Source organism: Salvelinus fontinalis, chromosome 6 (assembly GCF_029448725.1).
Source record: "Salvelinus fontinalis isolate EN_2023a chromosome 6, ASM2944872v1, whole genome shotgun sequence".
NCBI lineage: Eukaryota > Metazoa > Chordata > Actinopteri > Salmoniformes > Salmonidae > Salvelinus > Salvelinus fontinalis.
This window is the reverse complement of record NC_074670.1, coordinates 17,001,128-17,019,869: the sequence shown is the minus strand read 5'-3', so window position 1 is coordinate 17,019,869 and position 18,742 is coordinate 17,001,128. Positions and strand designations below refer to the sequence as shown.

Here is an 18,742-nt window from a genome sequence, read left to right as displayed (position 1 = left end):
AGCAGTAAAATAACAATAGCGAGGTTATATACGGGGGCATTTGTACAGTCAATGTGCGGGGGCACCGGTTAGTCGAGGTAATATGTACATGTAGAGTTAAAGTGACTATGCATAGATAATAAACAGAGTAGCAGAAGCTTAAAATTGTGTGTGTGGGGGTGGGGGGGGAGGGGGGGGGGGTGTATAGGATGATATAGGATATAAAATACAATCATTTTGTCCGTCTTTATTTACTTACAAGTCATTAGGCATTTTATAAATAATATGTTTAAGGCCTGAATGGACCAGTCATGTGCATCATCACACAGATCAGAGGTCTGATAGCATACACACAGTTTAAAACAGGAGAGATGTTTGATGTAGGGGGAAGTCACAAGGATGTTTATCATGGCTGAATGTGTCACTAAATTCAAGATGATGACCATTCTTTCCACTCTTCAGAGGAACCTCAACACAGCTGACAGTGAAATAACTACATCAAGCTCACAATGATATAGACAAAAGTATGTTCCAGGATCAACAACGTTTCTTCACTGATCACTGTGTGGAGTGGTGATGGTGACATCGCCCAAACCTGTTTTCTCTGATTGTCACTGTAACCTAATTAGCATCCTCCTTCATGCATTTACATGAAAGGATTAGAGGTGGCCCACCACTTCATTTATTGGTTTAAACAGAGTGCATGCACTCCAGGTATGTTTGATCTTGGGATGAGGGTACAATAGGATTATCTAGAGGTGGAACAGGCAGATGTGAAAATACAGTTTATTCTCCACAAATATTTTGCAACAGACTTGATTAATATTTTCATCATTCAATTGCCATTGATTGCTGTCTCCCATCCTGAGGGGGTGTAGCTTCCCTCCACTCTGACACCCCACCCTCATCGAACCGCAGCCCAGAAAATACCAGCGGAAAGGAGCATTACAATACATCTATCTGACATGTTATCTTATGGATTTACATTATTTAGTGATCTTATAGATTCCAGTAATTCCTCATGGATAATAAAAAGACTGTTTACATACTTAAATCATTGGTATTTGTAATGACTTGGGCCCCAAGGTTTCCTAATCATGTCATGTGGTCTGGGTAAACTCCTGGCCCTAGCAGCACTGACAGCACAGCTGACATATATATAAGTCCCTCTTCCTTTTCTGTCATTGCCCAATCCCGTTACTGTGATCTGAAGAACTAGCTTTCCTTTTCTGTGGAACTTGGAGTTCTTTCCCACTTTACTACTTCTCCAGGGAATGTTAGGGACGTTTTTATAAGCCTGCTGTGGGCTGTGTTGGTGGTTTGTTTGCTGAGTCGCAGTGTGAGTGTGTTCTCACTCCTCTTTGCCTCCCCTCCCCCTTCCTTGATTCTAGAATCTACAACCCTTACCTACCTTAAGTGTGCTATGCAGACACACCCGGCTATCCTGCATCAACCAATCACAGACAAGGGAGAGTCACCCAGGAGGTGTACTTCCTGTATTTGGTGAGAGAGGAATGGAGCAGGAGAGAGAGATATAGTGAGTCAGCGAGCTTCATCTCGGGATCAACAGTAACTGATCTCATCAGTGTTGGAGGAAGGAGAACAGATTGATTAGTGGGATAAAGTCCGTGGGCTTTTGTTTAGTTTGTCCAGATTCTTCTGTTCATTAACAGCGGCTGTGAAGACAAGACAGAGAGAAAAAGAGGAAGGGGAAGATAAGTGTCAATCTGTTCAGACTTGTTTGGGAATTTGAGCAAGGAAGGAGGGAAGAGGAGGGGTGAAACAGCAAGAGAGAAGGAGGAGAGAGAGAGAGAAGAGCAGAGGGGAGAGGTTGACAGACAGATTGAGAAGAAAACATGCTGAGAGAGAGAGGGTCAGGATTGGATTAATGTTGAAATAGAACTCACCCCCCCCAGCAGATCTGGAGAGGAAGGATTGTTTGTGTTGTGCAATCCTTGTTAGTTCACACTACTGAACTAACTGAGAGCTGCAGAGAGAAGGGAGACTGGACATCTCTAGCGTACTAAACTCAGGTGAGTCCCTTAGATCTCTTTACTGTGTTTCTCTATTGATCTACCAGTCATTCTACAGTTCTAACATTGATTCATGGCTAATTTGTCTAGTGGTTTATGTGTTACATGTGTTTTCATTGTGTGTAAGTGAGTCCTGTTTTAGGGTTAGTTGGTGTGTTGAGCGATGTTATGTGGACTGTGCTGCGTTCAATAAATCAGTGTTCCCAGGTGTCACATAATCTGCGGGGCTGTAACTGTCATTATCTATAACACTTTGCTGTTGGCTCTGTTGTTGTATAGATACTTGGCGCTCCAAGCTTAAAGGGAAAATATAGTTTTTGAGTAGATTTTCCCTTTAAATTAACTCAAGCAGTTAGCAGTAGAACCCATTGAGTTCAAGTGTATTGAATTACAGGGTTGGCTATTGTGGGTTGGCTATTAAGTGTTGTCTGACTAAAGGTTGTGATGCTGTGGTCTCAAACTGATCGCATAAACACATTGTTGCCTGTGATTCTTATCATCATAACACCCACAGTTATAACACATTGGACTTGTGTTGTATTATAGTTACAGTATTTTCACCATTTTGTATTGACATTTTTTTTTTAACTTCCAATTTGAATTAATGAATAGTGAAGCATTGGTCAGGGCTGGTAAAGACACTAGGCCACTATTCAGCTTCAGTGTTCAGGGGCCACAATAGGCCTAACACGGAACCCAAACCGGCTGCGCGCGTGCGCCATCGTGCATACATTTATTTTGTCCCCCTACACCAAACGCAATCACGACACGTAGGTAAAAATATCAAAACAAACTCTGAACCAATGACATTAATTTGGGGACAGGTCGAAAAGCATTAAACATGAATGGCAATTTAGCTAATTAGCTTACACTTGCTAGCTAATTTGTCCTATTTAGCTAGCTTGCGGTTGCTAGCTAATTTGTCCTGGGATATAAACACTGAGTTGTTATTTTACTTGAAATGCACAAGGTCCTCTACTCCGACAATTAATCACACATAAAACGGCCAACCGAATCGTTTCTAGTCATCTCTCCTCCTTCCAGGCTTTTTTCATCTTTGAACTTATATGGTGATCCATCTACACTTTCATAGTATTACCACGACAACCGGCAAAACAGTTCGTCTTTCAATCACCCACGTGGGTATAACCAATGAGGAGATGGCACGTGGGTACCTGCTTCTATAAACCAATGAGGAGATGGGAGAGGCAGGACTTTCAGCCCGATCTGCATCAGAAATAGAAAGGAGTTGTATTTTCGCCCTTGGCATCGCAGACGCTCGTTGGCGCAATAATTGAATAACATGGATTTCTAAATGTATTTTGCGCCGCTCGCGCACGCGACGTGTCCGGTCTGGTCAGCATGTAATGCTGTTGTTAACCTTCCATTTTCATTGATCTCAATATTCTTTTATCTCCATTTCGTGATTGAAAGTGTTGCTACTTCAAGTGATTATATTGGTTGTGGCAGTATCCTTGCAGAATGTCCAGATTGTGATGAATTATAAGTTAATGAGAGAATATTACCATCTTTCAGGTTCTGAAAAAAGTATGTTACCATGGGGACCAAACGCCCCAGTCTGACTCCCTTTGACACATTTGATCCATCCAATCAAAGTGCTTCCTACTTGAACCCTCAGCCAATCAGCCAGATCTGCCGTGAAACAAGTCCCAGACCTGGAACTATGGCCCGGACAAACAGAGAGAGGGAGAGGATCCGAGAGGAGGAATGGAGGAGAGAAAGAGAAATGGAGAGATTTAAGGACAAGACAAAAAATAGAAGAAAAGAGATGGAACCAGGACCAAGAGAGAGGAACAGAGAGAAGGAATGTGCCCCCATATCCAGAGGGAGGGAGGAGGAAAGGGAATGGAGAGAGAGAGAAAGGGGGAGAGCGGGAGAGAGACATGCCAATGGAAGACCTACTTCAAAACTGGAGATCAGGAACGACAGAGACAGAGAAAAGGAGAAAAAGAAAGGAGACACGTTTCCTACAATTATAAAACATAGCAAAGAGAGAGACAGAAGAATGAGTGCATTTGTGGAGGAAGATGTGGGGAAAGAAGGAACGAGACAATTGGAGAGACAGAAGGGAACAGAGATGGATGACTGGGAGAGAGAACGAGAGACAGCAGCAAAGATACAGCGGTATCGAGATGCAGAGAGGGACTTCCAAAGGTACAGAGAGAGGGAGAGGGAGAAGGAGAGAATCAGGGCACAGGAGGACGGGGAGAAAAATGGAGGGAGGCCCATGGAGGATAAGACATTGAGACGGAGGGAGAGAGCAAGGGAAGCGGAGCCAGATTTCAGAGAGAGGAGAAGAGAGAGGGACTCAAAGGGCAATGACCTACGGAGCAAAAGAGAAAGGTATATGGATGGAGAGCGAGAGAGGCCAAAACTCTGGCAGGGAGAAAGGGAAGTTAGAGGAAAAGAGGGAGATTCACAGAACTATTCGGATAGAGAGGGCAGGGATGGAAGGTGGGAAGGAAATACAGAGGGCCAGAGGGACACCAGGAGTGAGGGAGACAGTGGTGGAGAGACGTGGAAAGAGAGAGTGAGAGATGACAACAGAAGAGAACTGAAACATCTGCACAGTAAAAGTGAGGGGGACACTGAGGGGAACGCATCATGGGATAGAGTGAGAGAGAAAGAGAAAGATGGACAGAAATGGAGAGGGGGGGAGATGTACAGAGAGAGGGATGGAAGGAAAGATGCTTATAGACAGAGAGTGAGGGACGGGGGCAGGGGCAGGGACATTGATGGAGAGAGGGAGATGGACAGATACAGAGAGAGGAACAGGAGAAAAGCGAGGGAAGTGGAGAGGGATGGGGTGAGAGAAGGGGGCAGGCGAGAGGACGGACCAAGGGAAAGGAGGGATCTGGAGAAAGATGGGGAGAAAACACAGCCCAATGTAACAGGAGAGAGAGGGAAGCGGATGGACAGAGAGAGATTCAGAGAGAGGGAGAGATATTCCAAGGGGAAGGATGAAGAGAGGAGGTGCAGGGAGAAGAGGGACAGAGAGACAGATCCCAAAAGGGAGGGAGGAGCAGACGGAGCTAGCCGATCGCCGAGTGAGACAGCCCCAAGGGTGCCACCACGAGCCCAGAGCAGCGGAGAATGGAGCAGTGATACAGAGAGGGAAAGAAAATGGAAAAGAGGAAGAGAAAGTAATGAAGAGGAGTCAGAGGGAGAGAAGGATGTGGACAGGGGGCAGAGAGAGTGTGGTGAAAGAGAGAGACCAGATAGAGTGAGGGGGAGAGAAGATGGAGAGGAGGAGACGATACCAAAGTGCCCTGAGCAGCGGAGGATGTGGTTAGAACCACAGAAGGTCAGATATAACAAAGACTCCTCTTTAGAGGATGAGGTTAGAGAGCGAGAAAGAGATAGGCACATTAACAGATGGAGAGATAGAAGTGAAGAAGAGGACAGATCCGTGGAACAAAGGACAGGCAGAAAAAAAGAGAGGAAGGCAGAGGGAGAAGGACAAGAGGATAGGTCGGTGGAACAAAGAATGTCCATAGACGAAGAAAGAGAAACTGTGAGGGAGGGAGGGAGGGAGATGTATTTGGAGAGAGGGTTAAATGTATATGAAGATGATGAGACAGAAGCCTGGAGGAGTTATAGCAGAGGAGAGGAACACCAGACTTACAGCGATGGAGAGAGAGAGGAACTCTGGCAGAGGGACAGGGAGACGGAGATAGAGAATGTGACAGATAACACAGAGGGTGACAGAGAGGAGGAAGAAGAAAGTGATAGATATGCAGAGTGGGAAGGACAGAGGGATATAATCCCTTCCTCTGAGGACGGCTTTATCACTGTGTGCAGTGGTGGAGAAGAGGAGTTTGAGGACTGCAAAGAATTCTTGGAGGTTGGGTTCACTAATCATGTTACCAGGCAACCTGTTAGCTTTCAGGGGAGCGAGGGAGAGATGGAGAGAGGTGGAAGGAGAAGACATGAAAGAGAGAGAGAAAGAACAGAAGAGCAGACAGAGCAAAAAGATGATGCAGTGGAGGGAGAGGTGAATGACGGAAAGGGGAAGAAGCAACCCACCTATGTATTCTGTGTGATTGGACAAACACTGTCCAGGTCAAAACCCAATCAGACAGCAGTCCTGGGTGACATGGAATCAGAGCGGACCAATCAAAATCCTGGATATGGTCATAGGGACAGTGGTGACATCACACACCTCCCTCATGAGCACCCTTCCAGAGATGGAGACCAAGGGGCAGAGGATGAGAGAAAAATAGTGAGGGATGAAACCCACGTGCCAAAGGGGGAGAGAACAGACACAGAAGAGAGCTCCATAGTGGACGTCAGTCACACCACCCTAGAACGAGAGAGCGGAGAACGACTGAAGGTCATGGATGAGAACCCATACGCTGAGATAGAGCGGAGAAACTCTGAGACCGAAAATCTCCTCAAAGAGTGGAGAGAAAGACATAAAGAGTACACAGAAACAAGAGAGAGGGACCCAACAGACAGTAGGAGGACAGAACCAGAGATAGGTCCATCTTCACATCACAGTGGAGAGTACCACCACCATGGGATCCCTGTAGTTGACCAAGCCACCTCTGACCAGAATAACCCTGGAGTGATGAGCCCAGAGGAAGCTGTGGCCATCTGTATAAGGGGAGCCTGGAGCACAGAAGAGGAGGCCAAGCGCCACTCCCAGGCCTCACACATGAAGTGGGCCAAGAACGTATTGAGCGAGATCCTTGGCAGCTCGGAGGAACACGCCCTTGGCAACCCCCAGCCAGAGTCACAGGGAGGTCAAGAGGTCAGCCAGACTGCGAGAGGTACCGAGAGGGTAGAAGAGGAGCTAGAGGAAGAAAAGGATGAGACGCTAGAGGGGGGAGGAGCCTCAACCGTCTACGCCACGGTTCAGAAGAGGACGAAGCGTGGGAGGAAGTCGGTGGAGGCGAGGCTGGCTGAACGGAAGGCAGAGCCAGGGAAAGTGGAGGATGAGAGAGGTACAGGGGAGAAACTAACAGACATGCATGCTGAGGCTTTCACAGCTATGCTTGGTGATGACAAACCCATAGACATGCATGCTGCCCTGACCCTACACAATACTCATGGTGACACACCTACAGACAGACAGGGAGAGGAGGTGGAGGGTAACAATGTGTGTGCGGACAGACAAACAGACAGTCATATACATATCCAGGTAGAGATGGTGACAGAGGTTGAGGGTGAGATAGAGAAAGGGGTTGAAGTTGGGAACGAGGTTCATATACTGGATGCAGAGAAAGAAGTGAATGCCCAGAAAGAGGAAGATCTGTTTCTCTCTGTGAGCAACACCCTGTACAAACCAACCAGCTGCCCCAGCCTTATATACAACCCTGATTCAGAACAACCTATCACCCCCATAGAGGAAAAGACGGAGGAAGAAGGGGAGAAAGAGAGGACTGTGGGAGAGGGGGAAGAGAATAGTGTGGTAGAGGAGAAGCAGGAAAGGAGGATAGAAGATGGGACCGAGGACAGGGGGAAAGTGGGAGACGCGACTGAGGAGAGGAAAGTGGAAAGGGAGGAGGAGAAGAGGGTAGGAGGGGAAGAGGAGAGGATGAGGGAGGGCAAGGAAGAGAGTAATAAAACGGGAGAAGGGGGGGTGAAGAGCACTTGTAGTTTCCAAGATTTGGGCACCGATGTTCGGTTTCGGAGGCGGGGGTTCCACAAGACAACAGAAAGAAGAAACGAGGAAGAAGAAGAAGGAAGAGAAGATGTGAGGGATCGCAGAACAAGAATATTCCAGGCGTCAGGTGAGACAGACAGAAAGAGAAGGAGGAATAAATCAAGAGAAAAGCAGCTCAACACCTAACACAGATTAACATTAGAATATCCTAATTATGATCTTAATACTCAACTCATTTCATGATCATCTCAATCATGTCAACCTAACCAAACCGTTTAGAACGCCAGACAGAAGAGTTCAACCTTTTTCATTTGAAGACAGTTATACAAATGTTCATTCTTAGTTATTGATACTCACATGAAAAAATACTGTAGTATACTATGGTATAAATACTATATTATAAACCAGGTAGTTCGAGCTCTGAATGCGGATTGTCTGAAAGACGTGGTATACAAGACTATCTAACACTGGTATGACAAAAAATTACTTTTTACTGTTCTATTTACGTTGGTAACCAGTTTATAATAGCAATAAGGTACCTCAGGGGTTTGTGGTATATGGCCAATATACCACGGCTAAGGGCTGTATCCAGGCACTCCTCGATGCGTCCTGCATAAGAACAGCCCTTAGCCGTGGTATATTAGCCATATACCACACCCAATTGGGCCTTTTTGCTTAAGTATTCACTGTAGGGTTTTTGCAGACTTTACTGTAGTGTTTTTGCAGAATACTGGAATATTTACTGTAGTATACTGTAGTATTTACAATTAACTATAGTATAAATACTGTAGTAAAATAACTGTAGTATATACAAAAGTAATTAATGTAGGGTTTTTGCGAATTGTAATATGCTGTAGTATTTACTGGAGTGTTTTTGCTGACTAGTGTTTTTGTGGACATTGCTGTAGTATTTACCATAGTATTCTACAGTATACTACAACATTCTATAGTAAGTATTGTAATATTCTATAGTAAACTAGTATTTTTTCATGTGGGATCTCACAAAAATCTTAATGAGATCCAACCTCTGATGCTAACTAACCCAACCTTACAACTGTGGACTTCTGTTCTGCTGTTTAAATTTCCTTATAATCTTGGTGTGAATTTCATCATCAGTTCATTGAAGTGATTTTATGCGGAGACTTACAAGAAACTGCCATCAGCTGAGTCACTGAAATGGGGGAAGGGGGCGGGGGAAAGGGAGGAGGACAGTGTAGGTGGGGACAGAGTAGCAATCCCAGAATCTCGCAATAAATAGGCAGGGTTAGACTGTCTGGAACCAGAACTCATTCCTCCTCCATGACTCTTCTATCCATTCTATCCCAGCTCTGTCTTCAGTTCAGTTTAGAGCACAGCCAGGGGAGTTTTGCAAACAACCCAACCCAAAAAAGTTCTGCCTGTTCTGTAGGCCATATTGGGCTGAGCTGTTCTCAGCCACAGCATATTACATTATTGGGTTATGTTGCTCTATGTCTCTGGACTACACTGGAACCAATATGTTCTGCTTCCAGATGAGGAGGTGAGCGTCAACTGGGGAGACGTGGACCTGAGGTGAGTAGAAGATAGCAGGGGGAGGGAGGGGGCATATGTCATGTTAGTGCACTGGGCTACCACAGTGACAGTTTCATTACATGGTCATATTTTATTTTATGTATAGAGTACAGTTAGATTTGTTGCCTGCCATTTAACCCTAACACTAGGCTGTGTTAGGTAGTGCCCGATTTAAAATTGTCACGAACTGGCTCAAAGTCTGTAACAAAAAGGGAGACAACGTGAAGATTAGAGATAACAAAAATATATTTATTAACTGAGGTAACGTAAATACAATTAACAATGGTGTGTGTAATCAGTAGTGTAAGTGAGTGGTTGCGTGCATAAATGTGATGAGTGGTGTTGAAAGGTGCCAAAGCAAACAAACAAAACGGCCACAAAAATGCCACAAACAAAATCTAACAGTGTGTCTGCATGGAGTCTCCTCAATGAACGGGGAAGAGGTGTATTTATCCCGGGACCACTCCCGGGCCCAGGTGTGTCGCTGACAACCCTCCCAGCTCCGCCCGCCGACATCCTAATAAGGAAAACAAGAGCAAAGAGAAAGAATACGTCAGAGTGGGAGGGTCGTCACCCCCCCGGGGACCAACAAGGACCCCGGAACACCATACCAGTCACACATACAAATTGACCCAGCCTCCATCCCAAATTGACCCAGGCTGCGTCCCAAATACATGGGGGTACTTGTTCACACTTCCATCTGCCCCAGCCAACCTCATCCTCCCCAGACCTCAACAACCTTTGTGCACAGGAAGCAACCTTTAAGAGGTAAGAAGAAAACGAGACCAGAAGAGAACAGACAGGAGCGACAGAACAGGACAATACCAAACAAAATAAACAATGGTCGGTCACGCAGACATTCAGGAACAAGGCGCACGAGATAGAGCATCAGCAACAAGCTCCAAGGAAAAGACCGTCTCTGGGTCCTTCTCATTCAATTTTGGCAACAACCGTAAGTTTCTAACGAGACCAAATGTGTCCGGGGCACGACCGAAAGAGGAGCGACCCCTGGGTAAATATGGGTCACCTTCCCAGAGCAAACTCTACCCTGAGAGCTTTCCTTCCCTAATCAACTCTAGCCGCTCTTGTTGCAGCTTGATTTTAGCACTCTCCAAATCCTTTTTAAATTCCAATTCCTTTTCATACTTTACCCGATCATACTAGCTGTAACAGAAGCAATTATTTCTGCTGTTCAAAAAGAAGACTACTTGGACTAGCAGATGGAGCGGCCATTGAAACGAACCGGGGAGACGGCGAGTCCTCAGCAGAGGAGCCTCAGTGTTAACTTCAAGAATACCACTCTCCATCAGATTGGCCTTCAATATCAACCTAACAGATTTTTAGACGTTTATCACTAGTTTCAACCTTGTAGTGTTCACCAATCTTCAATAGCTGTTCTTTAGAACATAATTATAACAGTTCCTCTGATGGAAAGCGAATGAACTCGTCTACATTAGACGCCATAGTCACAAGTAAATAAAAAATCTCGCTCTTCCCCTCTGCTGAGCACACCAGACCGGACCACAAGAAGAGAAATGACAATCACACTGGGCACCACAGAAGAGAGATGAGATATATATGGAGCTTCCCCAAAACCTACAATAACTCAACCCTAGTATTCATGCGGGTAATTATGCACTGTAGCCCGCTGGCAAGGAAAAAATAACAATAACATTTATTTTTATAATTAAACACCCAGCACACTGGCAGATTCCCCCAAGCCACGAGTGTGCCCCCAAGACAAGTGCTCAGTCCACAGACTGACACAAATAACAAACAAAATAACCATGCCCAACGTATTCCAAAGTGAAACACGTCACTAAGCCTAACAGGTGGAGAAAAAAGGCTTTAGCTCCGGGTAGCAGGTGTCACTAAATCTCCCACTGAGGTACACAGCTGATTGTACTGACCTCTTCGGACCCATGTCCCAACAGCGAGTAGAGCAAAAGTCTCCAGCCTGGGCAGGGGCTTGGAAACTAACCAAAGTACTCTCTCCAATGCAGCACACGACCAACTATCCATCGCAGTGGCAAGTTTACCAAACAAACAAAGGCAACCAATACTGGGCCTACCAAACGTTACAACTCAAAAGCTGTAATCAAAAGATGCAAACAAAGCCCCTACAGAGTTTTCAAACATGACCTCCACGTTTTCTCCCAAACACAATACCTTCCAGATCCCGGACGAGCACCAACTTGTCACAAACCAGCTCAAAGTCCGTAACAAAAAGGAGAGAACGTGGAGATTAGGAATAACAAAAATATATTTATTAACTGAGGTAACATAATTACAATTAACAATGGTGTGTGTAATCAGTAATCAGTAGTGTAAGTGAGTGGTTGCGTGCATAAATGTGATAATGAGGGGTGTTGAAAGGTGCCAAAACAAACCGTCCACAACCAAAATCTAACCGTGTGTCTGCATGGAGAGAGTCTCCTCAATGAATGGGGAAGAGGTGTATTTATCCCGGGACACACCCGGGCCCAGTTGTGTCCCATGTCGCTGACGACCCTCTCAGCTCCGCCCGCCGACATCCTAATAAGAAAAACAAGAGCAAAGAGAAAGAATACGGCAGACAGAGTGGGAGGGTCGTCACAAAATATACCACACTACTTCTGTAGATGAAGTGTGAACGATTCCCTCTCCTGACTCCTGTCTCTCCCTCTGTCCAGGAATGTCACGGATACCATCAGAATGGATAGGAGGAACTCCAAATTTTACAGTGAGTATCTCTGCTCTACCTCTACTGCTCTACCTCTACCTCTACTGCTCTACCTCTACTGCTCTGCCTCTACCTCTACTGCGCTACGTCTACTGCTCTACCTCTACTGCTCTACCTCTATTGCTCTATCTCTATTGCTCTACTGCTCTACCGCTATTGCTCTACCTCTACTGCTCTACCTCTACTGCTCTACCTCTACTGCTCTACCTCTATTTGCTCTACCTCTACTGCTCTACCTCTACTGCTCTACCTCTACTGCTCTGCCTCTACCTCTACTGCGCTACGTCTACTGCTCTACCTCTACTGCTCTGCCTCTACCTCTACTGCGCTACGTCTACTGCTCTACCTCTACTGCTCTGCCTCTACCTCTACTGCGCTACGTCTACTGCTCTACCTCTACTGCTCCTCCTCTACCTCTACTGCGCTACGTCTACTGCTCTACCTCTACTGCTCTACCTCCATTGCTTTACCTCTATTGCTCTACCTCTACTGCTCTACCTCTACTGCTCTACCTCTACTGCTCTACCTCTACTGCTCTGCCTCTACCTCTACTGCGCTACGTCTAATGCGCTACGTCTACTGCTCTACCTCTACTGCTCTGTCTCTGCTGCTCTGTCTGCTGCTCTACCTCTACTGCTCTACCTCTACTGCTCTGCCTCTACTGCTCTACCTCTACTGCTCTACCTCTACTGCTCTGTCTCTGCTGCTCTGTCTCTGCTGCTCTACCTCTACTGTTCTGCCTCTACTGCTATACCTCTACTGCACTACCTCTACTGCTCTGCCTCTCTTTTCTCTCCTTCATCCCTGAGGCACTCACATCCACTTTCACACATCCACTTCTCTGAAATGTATTTTATATGTAATAATATGATAATAATGTTAGTTCAATAGCACCTTTATGCTACAATGAGCAGAGAGAGCTAGTCTTGTGTTTATGGCTATGTAGGTATGGAATCTGTGAAGGTATTCTAGGTTGACTACGCTCCTTGTAATTTGAAATGAAAAAGTCAGTAAAATCAAACAAGATACTTACACAGACAGATATCATCTGCCAGTAAGGGTGCTGTTAAACAAGATACTTCCACAGACAGATATCATCTGCCAGTAAGGGTGCTGTTAAACAAGATACTTCCACAGACAGATATCATCTGCCAGTAAGGGTGCTGTTAAACAAGATACTTCCACAGACAGATATCATCTGCTAGTAAGGGTACTGTTAAACAAGATACTTCCACAGACAGATATCATCTGCCAGTAAGGGTGCTGTTAAACAAGATACTTCCACAGACAGATATCATCTGCCAGTAAGGGTGCTGTTAAACAAGATACTTCCACAGACAGATATCATCTGCCAGTAAGGGTGCTGTTAAACAAGATACTTCCACAGACAGATATCATCTGCCAGTAAGGGTGCTGTTAAACAAGATACTTCCACAGACAGATATCATCTGCCAGTAAGGGTGCTGTTAAACAAGATACTTCCACAGACAGATATCATCCGCCAGTAAGGGTGCTGTTAAACAAGATACTTCCACAGACAGATATCATTTGCCAGTAAAGGTGCTGTTAAACAAACATGTCCACAGACAGATTGAATCTGAGACTAGATATGACTGTATAGCAGTGTACTGTGAGTCCCAAGACAGACTTCTTCCTGTGAATGGCTTACTCATGTATACAGTGTGTGCTTGATCCCTTTCTGTATTTTCCCAGATTGTTTTCCAGCTCAAACATGTTGTAGGTTTATTCCATGGAACCTATAAACTGTAGGATTTCATTTTCAGTTCTGCTTTCCGACCCAATCATTTAAACATACCAAAATGGCAGCAGGTTTGCAGGCCTATGAGTCAGGGTGAAATTTTATGAAATGGGGTGTGTGTGTGTGTGTGTGTGTGTGTGTGTGTGTGTGTGTGTGTGTGTGTGTGTGTGTGTGTGTGTGTGTGTGTGTGTGTGTGTGTGCTTGCGCTCAAGGGCCACAGGCAGGTTTGTGCAGGTATTCATATCTCTTAACGCCAATTGAAACCAACTGTTGCTGCTACAGCATAGCATTCCAAGAAGTGTAAAATGCAATCCATACACTCTGGCTAACCCACTTCTCTGTCTCTCTATACCTATACCTTTTCATCTATACCTATTCTGTCCCTGTCTAACTTCTCTCTCTCTTACTCTACTCATCTCTCTCGTCACATCTCTTTGCCTCCCCTCCACCTCTACTCCTTTCTCTCTCTTCCCTTTCCCTCCTTTCCTCCCTTCCTCCTCTCCCTCACCCCCTCTCAGATTCCCAGCTCTACCAGGAGTACAGTGAGACAGCTCAGAACAGGGAGATCTTCAGTCAGTCTTGCTCTGACGCCCTCTCCATCTACGAGGAGCTCCCTGTCCACCTGTCCCCCGTACCCTCCTCCCTGGCCCCCTCGCTCCCTCCGGCCCGCAGGCCCTTACCCCGTCTCCCCCCAGTCATCCACCCCCACTCTCTATCCCACTCTGGCTCTACCTCCAGTGGCACCAGTGCCAAGTTCCTGCCCGTACCACAGCCGCCCCAGGCCCCCCCGGCCAGGACTTCCTCTCCCCGCCTCTCCATCTCCCTCACCCAGTCCCCCAGCTTGTGGCAGGAGATCCCTGAGGTCAGGAACAGTGCTGAGTTTGGGGAGCTGACTGACAACCAGAGACGCCTGCAGGAGGTAAACAAAAACAAACAGTTGACCCTTCAACCAGCGATGTCGATGATGACATTTGCCAGGGGCCTAGTAGCTAATGTAGATTTTTTGGAGCCTGGATCTATGGGTCCTCTGGGTATTTGGAACAGTGCCTGTAATCCCCCCTCTCCCCCCTCTCCTCTTCCTTTCTTCTTCCTGTCAGGTGCAGTTTGAGGTTGTAACTTCGGAAGCGTCGTACTGTCGTAGTCTGGATATTGTGGTGGATCACTTTGTCAAGTCTAAGCAGCTCGGGGAGCTGTTGACTACTCAGGACAGGAGCTGGCTGTTCTCCAGGCTGGCTGATGTCCGAGCCATCAGCCACAGGTGAGAGGACTGGGACTTATTTGTTTGCTCCTCAAACTAGCAAACCCACAGGCTGAATGTCACAGGGCCTCTCTATGCCCCTCTTTATCTTTTTTCTGTCAACGTTTACCTCATAGTCCTTCTCTGTATTTGTTGTTCTCGTAGTTTTCTGTCGAAGCTGGAAGAGAGGGTAGAATCTGATATGATGCACTTCACTGTGTGTGACATCATCGCTCGCCACTGTCAACGCTTCAAGAAGGTCTACGTGCCCTACCTCACCAACCAATCATATCAGGATGCCACTTACCAGAGACTCATGTGAGTCCTCCCCCAGGGTTCACTGACTGGCCAGACTCTTTCTGACACTCTTTGTATTACTGCACGTTTATACGTGTTTACGTTGACTTACAAACAGCACCTTCTTTCTCTCTCTCTGTCTGCCCTGCAGGGATGAGAACCATGGGTTCAGGCGGGTAGTGGAGAAGTTGGAACGCGGTCCAGTGTGTCAGCGTCTTCCTCTTCGCTCCTTCCTCATCCTCCCCTTCCAGAGGATCACACGAATCAAACTCCTTGTGCAGGTGTGTTTGTGTGACTGTGTGTATGTTTTAAGTGCACAATCTAAGTATGCGACTCCTTATAATCCTCTTCGTCTCAATCTCTCTCATTCTCTCCATTTCTCTCTGTATTTTTGCCTCAGAACATTGTGAAGAGAACAGCCCAAGGCACAGAGGAGGAGGTCCAGGCCATCAAAGCTATGAAGCTACTGGAGAGGGTATATTACACCCCCCTCCTCCTTCTGGTTGTGCACTGTTACATAATGTAGCCAAAAGATAACTGTTAACCATCTCTCTTCTCTCCCTCTCTCCCTCGGTCCTTCAGTTGATCCAGGAGAGCAATGACAGTATTACTCAAATGAAGAGCATTGAGTCGCTGGTCTCTCTCAGTGCCAGAGTGGACTTTGAATGCAGGGTGAGTAATAAACTACATCTCCCATGATCCCCTGCTTTACATGCTGTCCCTTGAACATATCAGTGTTGAACTGATCACAATAACAAGTTACAATACAAGTACAGCAGCAAGCTTTAACCGAGTTTAACCTATGTGTGTGTGTTGTAGACTCTCCCCCTGGTCAGTCAGTCTCGTAGGCTGGTGAGAGAGGGACCTGTGACTGAGATGATGGATTTCTCTCTGAAGGAGACAGAGAGGAGTGTCTACCTTCACCTTTTCAATGACTACCTGCTGCTGTCGCTGAACAAAGAGTGAGTCCCCTCAGACAAACACACTCACACAACCAAAGCAAACCAAGCATTAGGAAATCTAGACTGATATCACTTTTTATTGACAAGTTTTTCAATGTTCTCATCATTGGGCATTATTAACTCTCCACTCCTCTCCTCTCCTCTCCTTCTCCCTCGTTCTAGAGGGGGCAGGTTCACGGTGATAGACCATGCTCCAGTGTCAGAACTGAGAGCTGAGAACTGTCGGGTCAAACTGCACTCTCTAGAGAAGAACCTTTTCCGCCTCCACCTTAACAAGAAAGCCCTGCTACTTAGCACCGACACACAGTAAGACAGAGAGGGTTGTGTGGGTGTGTGCCTGTGTGTGTGTTACAAAGAATGAGAGTAGTTTAATCCACAGGTGTGTGTGATTGTGTGTAAAAAGTGTTTTCTTGTGATCTTTCAGAGGTGATAAACTGCGTTGGATCTCAGCTGTCTCCAGGCCCCATCCTGTTATTGACTACTCTACAGCTCAAGGTGGGTTGAAAGTTGCTATATTGCCATCCAGCCTAGCATGGCCAGACAATGGGGACATCTTGACCCTCATGACCCTGCTGTATTTGTTCTCTGACCCGCTCTCCCACTCACAGACTTCACACAGATGCAGTGCGTCCGAGCCTTCGTTGCCCACCAACCAGACGAGCTGTCCCTGGAGAAGGCAGAGGTCATTCTCGTCCACCAGCAGAGCAGCGACGGTAAGGAGGACAGTACCACCCACTTCCTGATTGGTTGTGGGAATACACAACATCTCCATACCTCAGTGTTATTGAGTGCTAAAAATGTGTTGCTTTTTTAGTTGCTTTTTGTTAAAACTCTTTCCCTTCTCTCCCTCCTCTTTCCTCTCCCCCTCCCTGTTTCCCTCTCTTGCTCTCTCCCTCTCCCTCTATCTATCATTCCTCAGGTTGGGTGGAGGGGACCAGGCTGTCAGACAGACACAGAGGATGGACTCCTGAGTCCCACTTGGAAACCATAGCCAGCCTCAGGGTCCGACAGCGCAACCTGTTGGACGCTCTAAAAATTACCACAGCCACGGCTGCAGTTTGACAAACCAACCACTGCCTGACTACGCTGGGGGAATCCTAGTCACTGTGTTACTGGGGACATATGGATTTGGACAGTGGATGAAACATAGTGTTTCAGACTGGAGTTGTCCCTCCCGGCCTCACCCTGCTTATTGGGGATGAATGGCAAGGGGATGAATGGCGTTAGAGGGGGTGCCTTAGAGAGAGGCACTGGACTGACATGAATACCTTTAACACTTACAGGAGTGTCAACGTAAATGATTGGAGGGGTTTGGAGGTGCCTGGGAGTGTCTAGGGTAGCCTTGTAAATCAAACCCTGGCAATGAATGTCGATGGACTGTTACAGGATCATTTGGAAATCAGCCATCTAAGAACATCAGTGGATTGAGGACCTGTAGCCCCGGAGAAGTACAGAAGTTTCTCCATAACTACTTTACTTGGGGACTTTAAAAAGACAGTGTTAACACTCGGGCCTCCCGAGTGGCGCAGCAGTCTAAGACACTGCATCGCAGTGCTAGAGGCTTCACGACAGACCTGGGTTCGATTCCCAGGCTGTGTTGCAGCCGGCCGCGACCGGGAGACCCAGGAGGCGGCACCCAATTGGCCCAGCGTCCTCCGGGTTAGGGGAGGGTTTTAGCTGGCCGGGATGTCCTTGTCCCATCGCGCTCTAGTGCCTCCTTGTGGCAGGTCGGGCGCATGCACGCTGACTTTGGTCGCCAATTGTGCGGTGTTTCCTCCTACACATTGGTGTGGCTGGCTTCTGGGTTAAGCCAGCAGTGTGTCAAGAAGCAGTTTCGGAAGACACATGGCTCTCGACCTTCGCCTCTCCCGAGTCCGTACAGGAGTTGCAGCGATGGGACAAGACTGTAACTACCAATGGGATATCATGAAAAAGGGGTAAAAAATAAAACACAAAAATAAGACATGGTATGATACACCATGGCAGTGTTTTGCAATAGAGGTTTTTGTCTTTGAACAAAATGTTTCTATATATTCAGGGCAATGTATTATTTGTGTATATTACAAAGATTTTATAAATGACTTTTAAAAATAAGTGCAATTATCAAAATAAGCTGTTCTGTCTGTGTTGAGGAAACTGAGAAGTATGCTTTGGAAATAAATGGCCTATGTGAAATACTTTTTCATTTTCTGACTTTTGTTTTTGATAACAAATAGTGAACAGCAGGAGAACTTGGCTACGCCATAGACTTTAGGCCTAAAATCAATAGCAGACCCTGGTCAAAGGACTTAGATAGACTGAACACAACTACGTTTACAGCCCTGACTTAAAGCGTACTTTTTACAGGACAAATGGTATGCAACGTCTGGCACGTATGCAACGTCTGGCACGTAGAGGAAACAGCTCATGGCCCAGTTTTCCAACAATTTAATTGGTTGACTACAACGTAATTCAAGCAAAAACCGAGTCGGAGGGCGGGACCATTACTCCAATGAGGGCATTGTAAACAAACATAAACACCGCCCCCTAACTCTGCCCGATTGATTAAAAACTTTGTCCGTCAGCGCAAAGGA

At 46.4% G+C, this 18,742-nt stretch overlaps 1 protein-coding gene across 2 annotated transcripts; it reads left to right on the top strand.

Moving 5' to 3' along the window:
• Positions 1-1,442: 1,442 nt before the first annotated feature.
• Positions 1,443-18,346, top strand: LOC129857192 (trichohyalin-like). 2 transcript variants are annotated; one of them, XM_055925203.1, is made up of 15 exons: positions 1,443-2,012; positions 3,549-7,768; positions 9,153-9,192; positions 11,865-11,914; positions 14,192-14,592; positions 14,771-14,931; positions 15,076-15,228; positions 15,359-15,488; positions 15,608-15,682; positions 15,790-15,879; positions 16,027-16,169; positions 16,332-16,475; positions 16,594-16,664; positions 16,778-16,882; positions 17,089-18,346. In XM_055925203.1, exons 2-15 carry the CDS (start codon positions 3,571-3,573, stop codon positions 17,229-17,231), a joined length of 5,904 nt encoding a protein of 1,967 aa, XP_055781178.1. In that variant the 5' UTR covers positions 1,443-2,012; positions 3,549-3,570; the 3' UTR covers positions 17,232-18,346. The 2 variants fall into 2 exon arrangements, with proteins under 2 accessions (XP_055781178.1, XP_055781179.1); XM_055925204.1 differs by having other exon boundaries at positions 1,454-2,012; positions 3,549-6,979.
• Positions 18,347-18,742: the final 396 nt, after the last annotated feature.

Coding starts and splice junctions, on each gene's coding strand:
- LOC129857192 (XM_055925203.1), top strand. CDS start 3,571: ATGGGGACCAAACGCCCCAGTCTGACTCCCTTTGACACATTTGATCCA. Junction 11,915..14,191: donor GAGGAACTCCAAATTTTACA/GTGAGTATCTCT, acceptor ACCCCCTCTCAG/ATTCCCAGCTCTACCAGGAG. Junction 16,476..16,593: donor CTACTTAGCACCGACACACA/GTAAGACAGAGA, acceptor GTGATCTTTCAG/AGGTGATAAACTGCGTTGGA.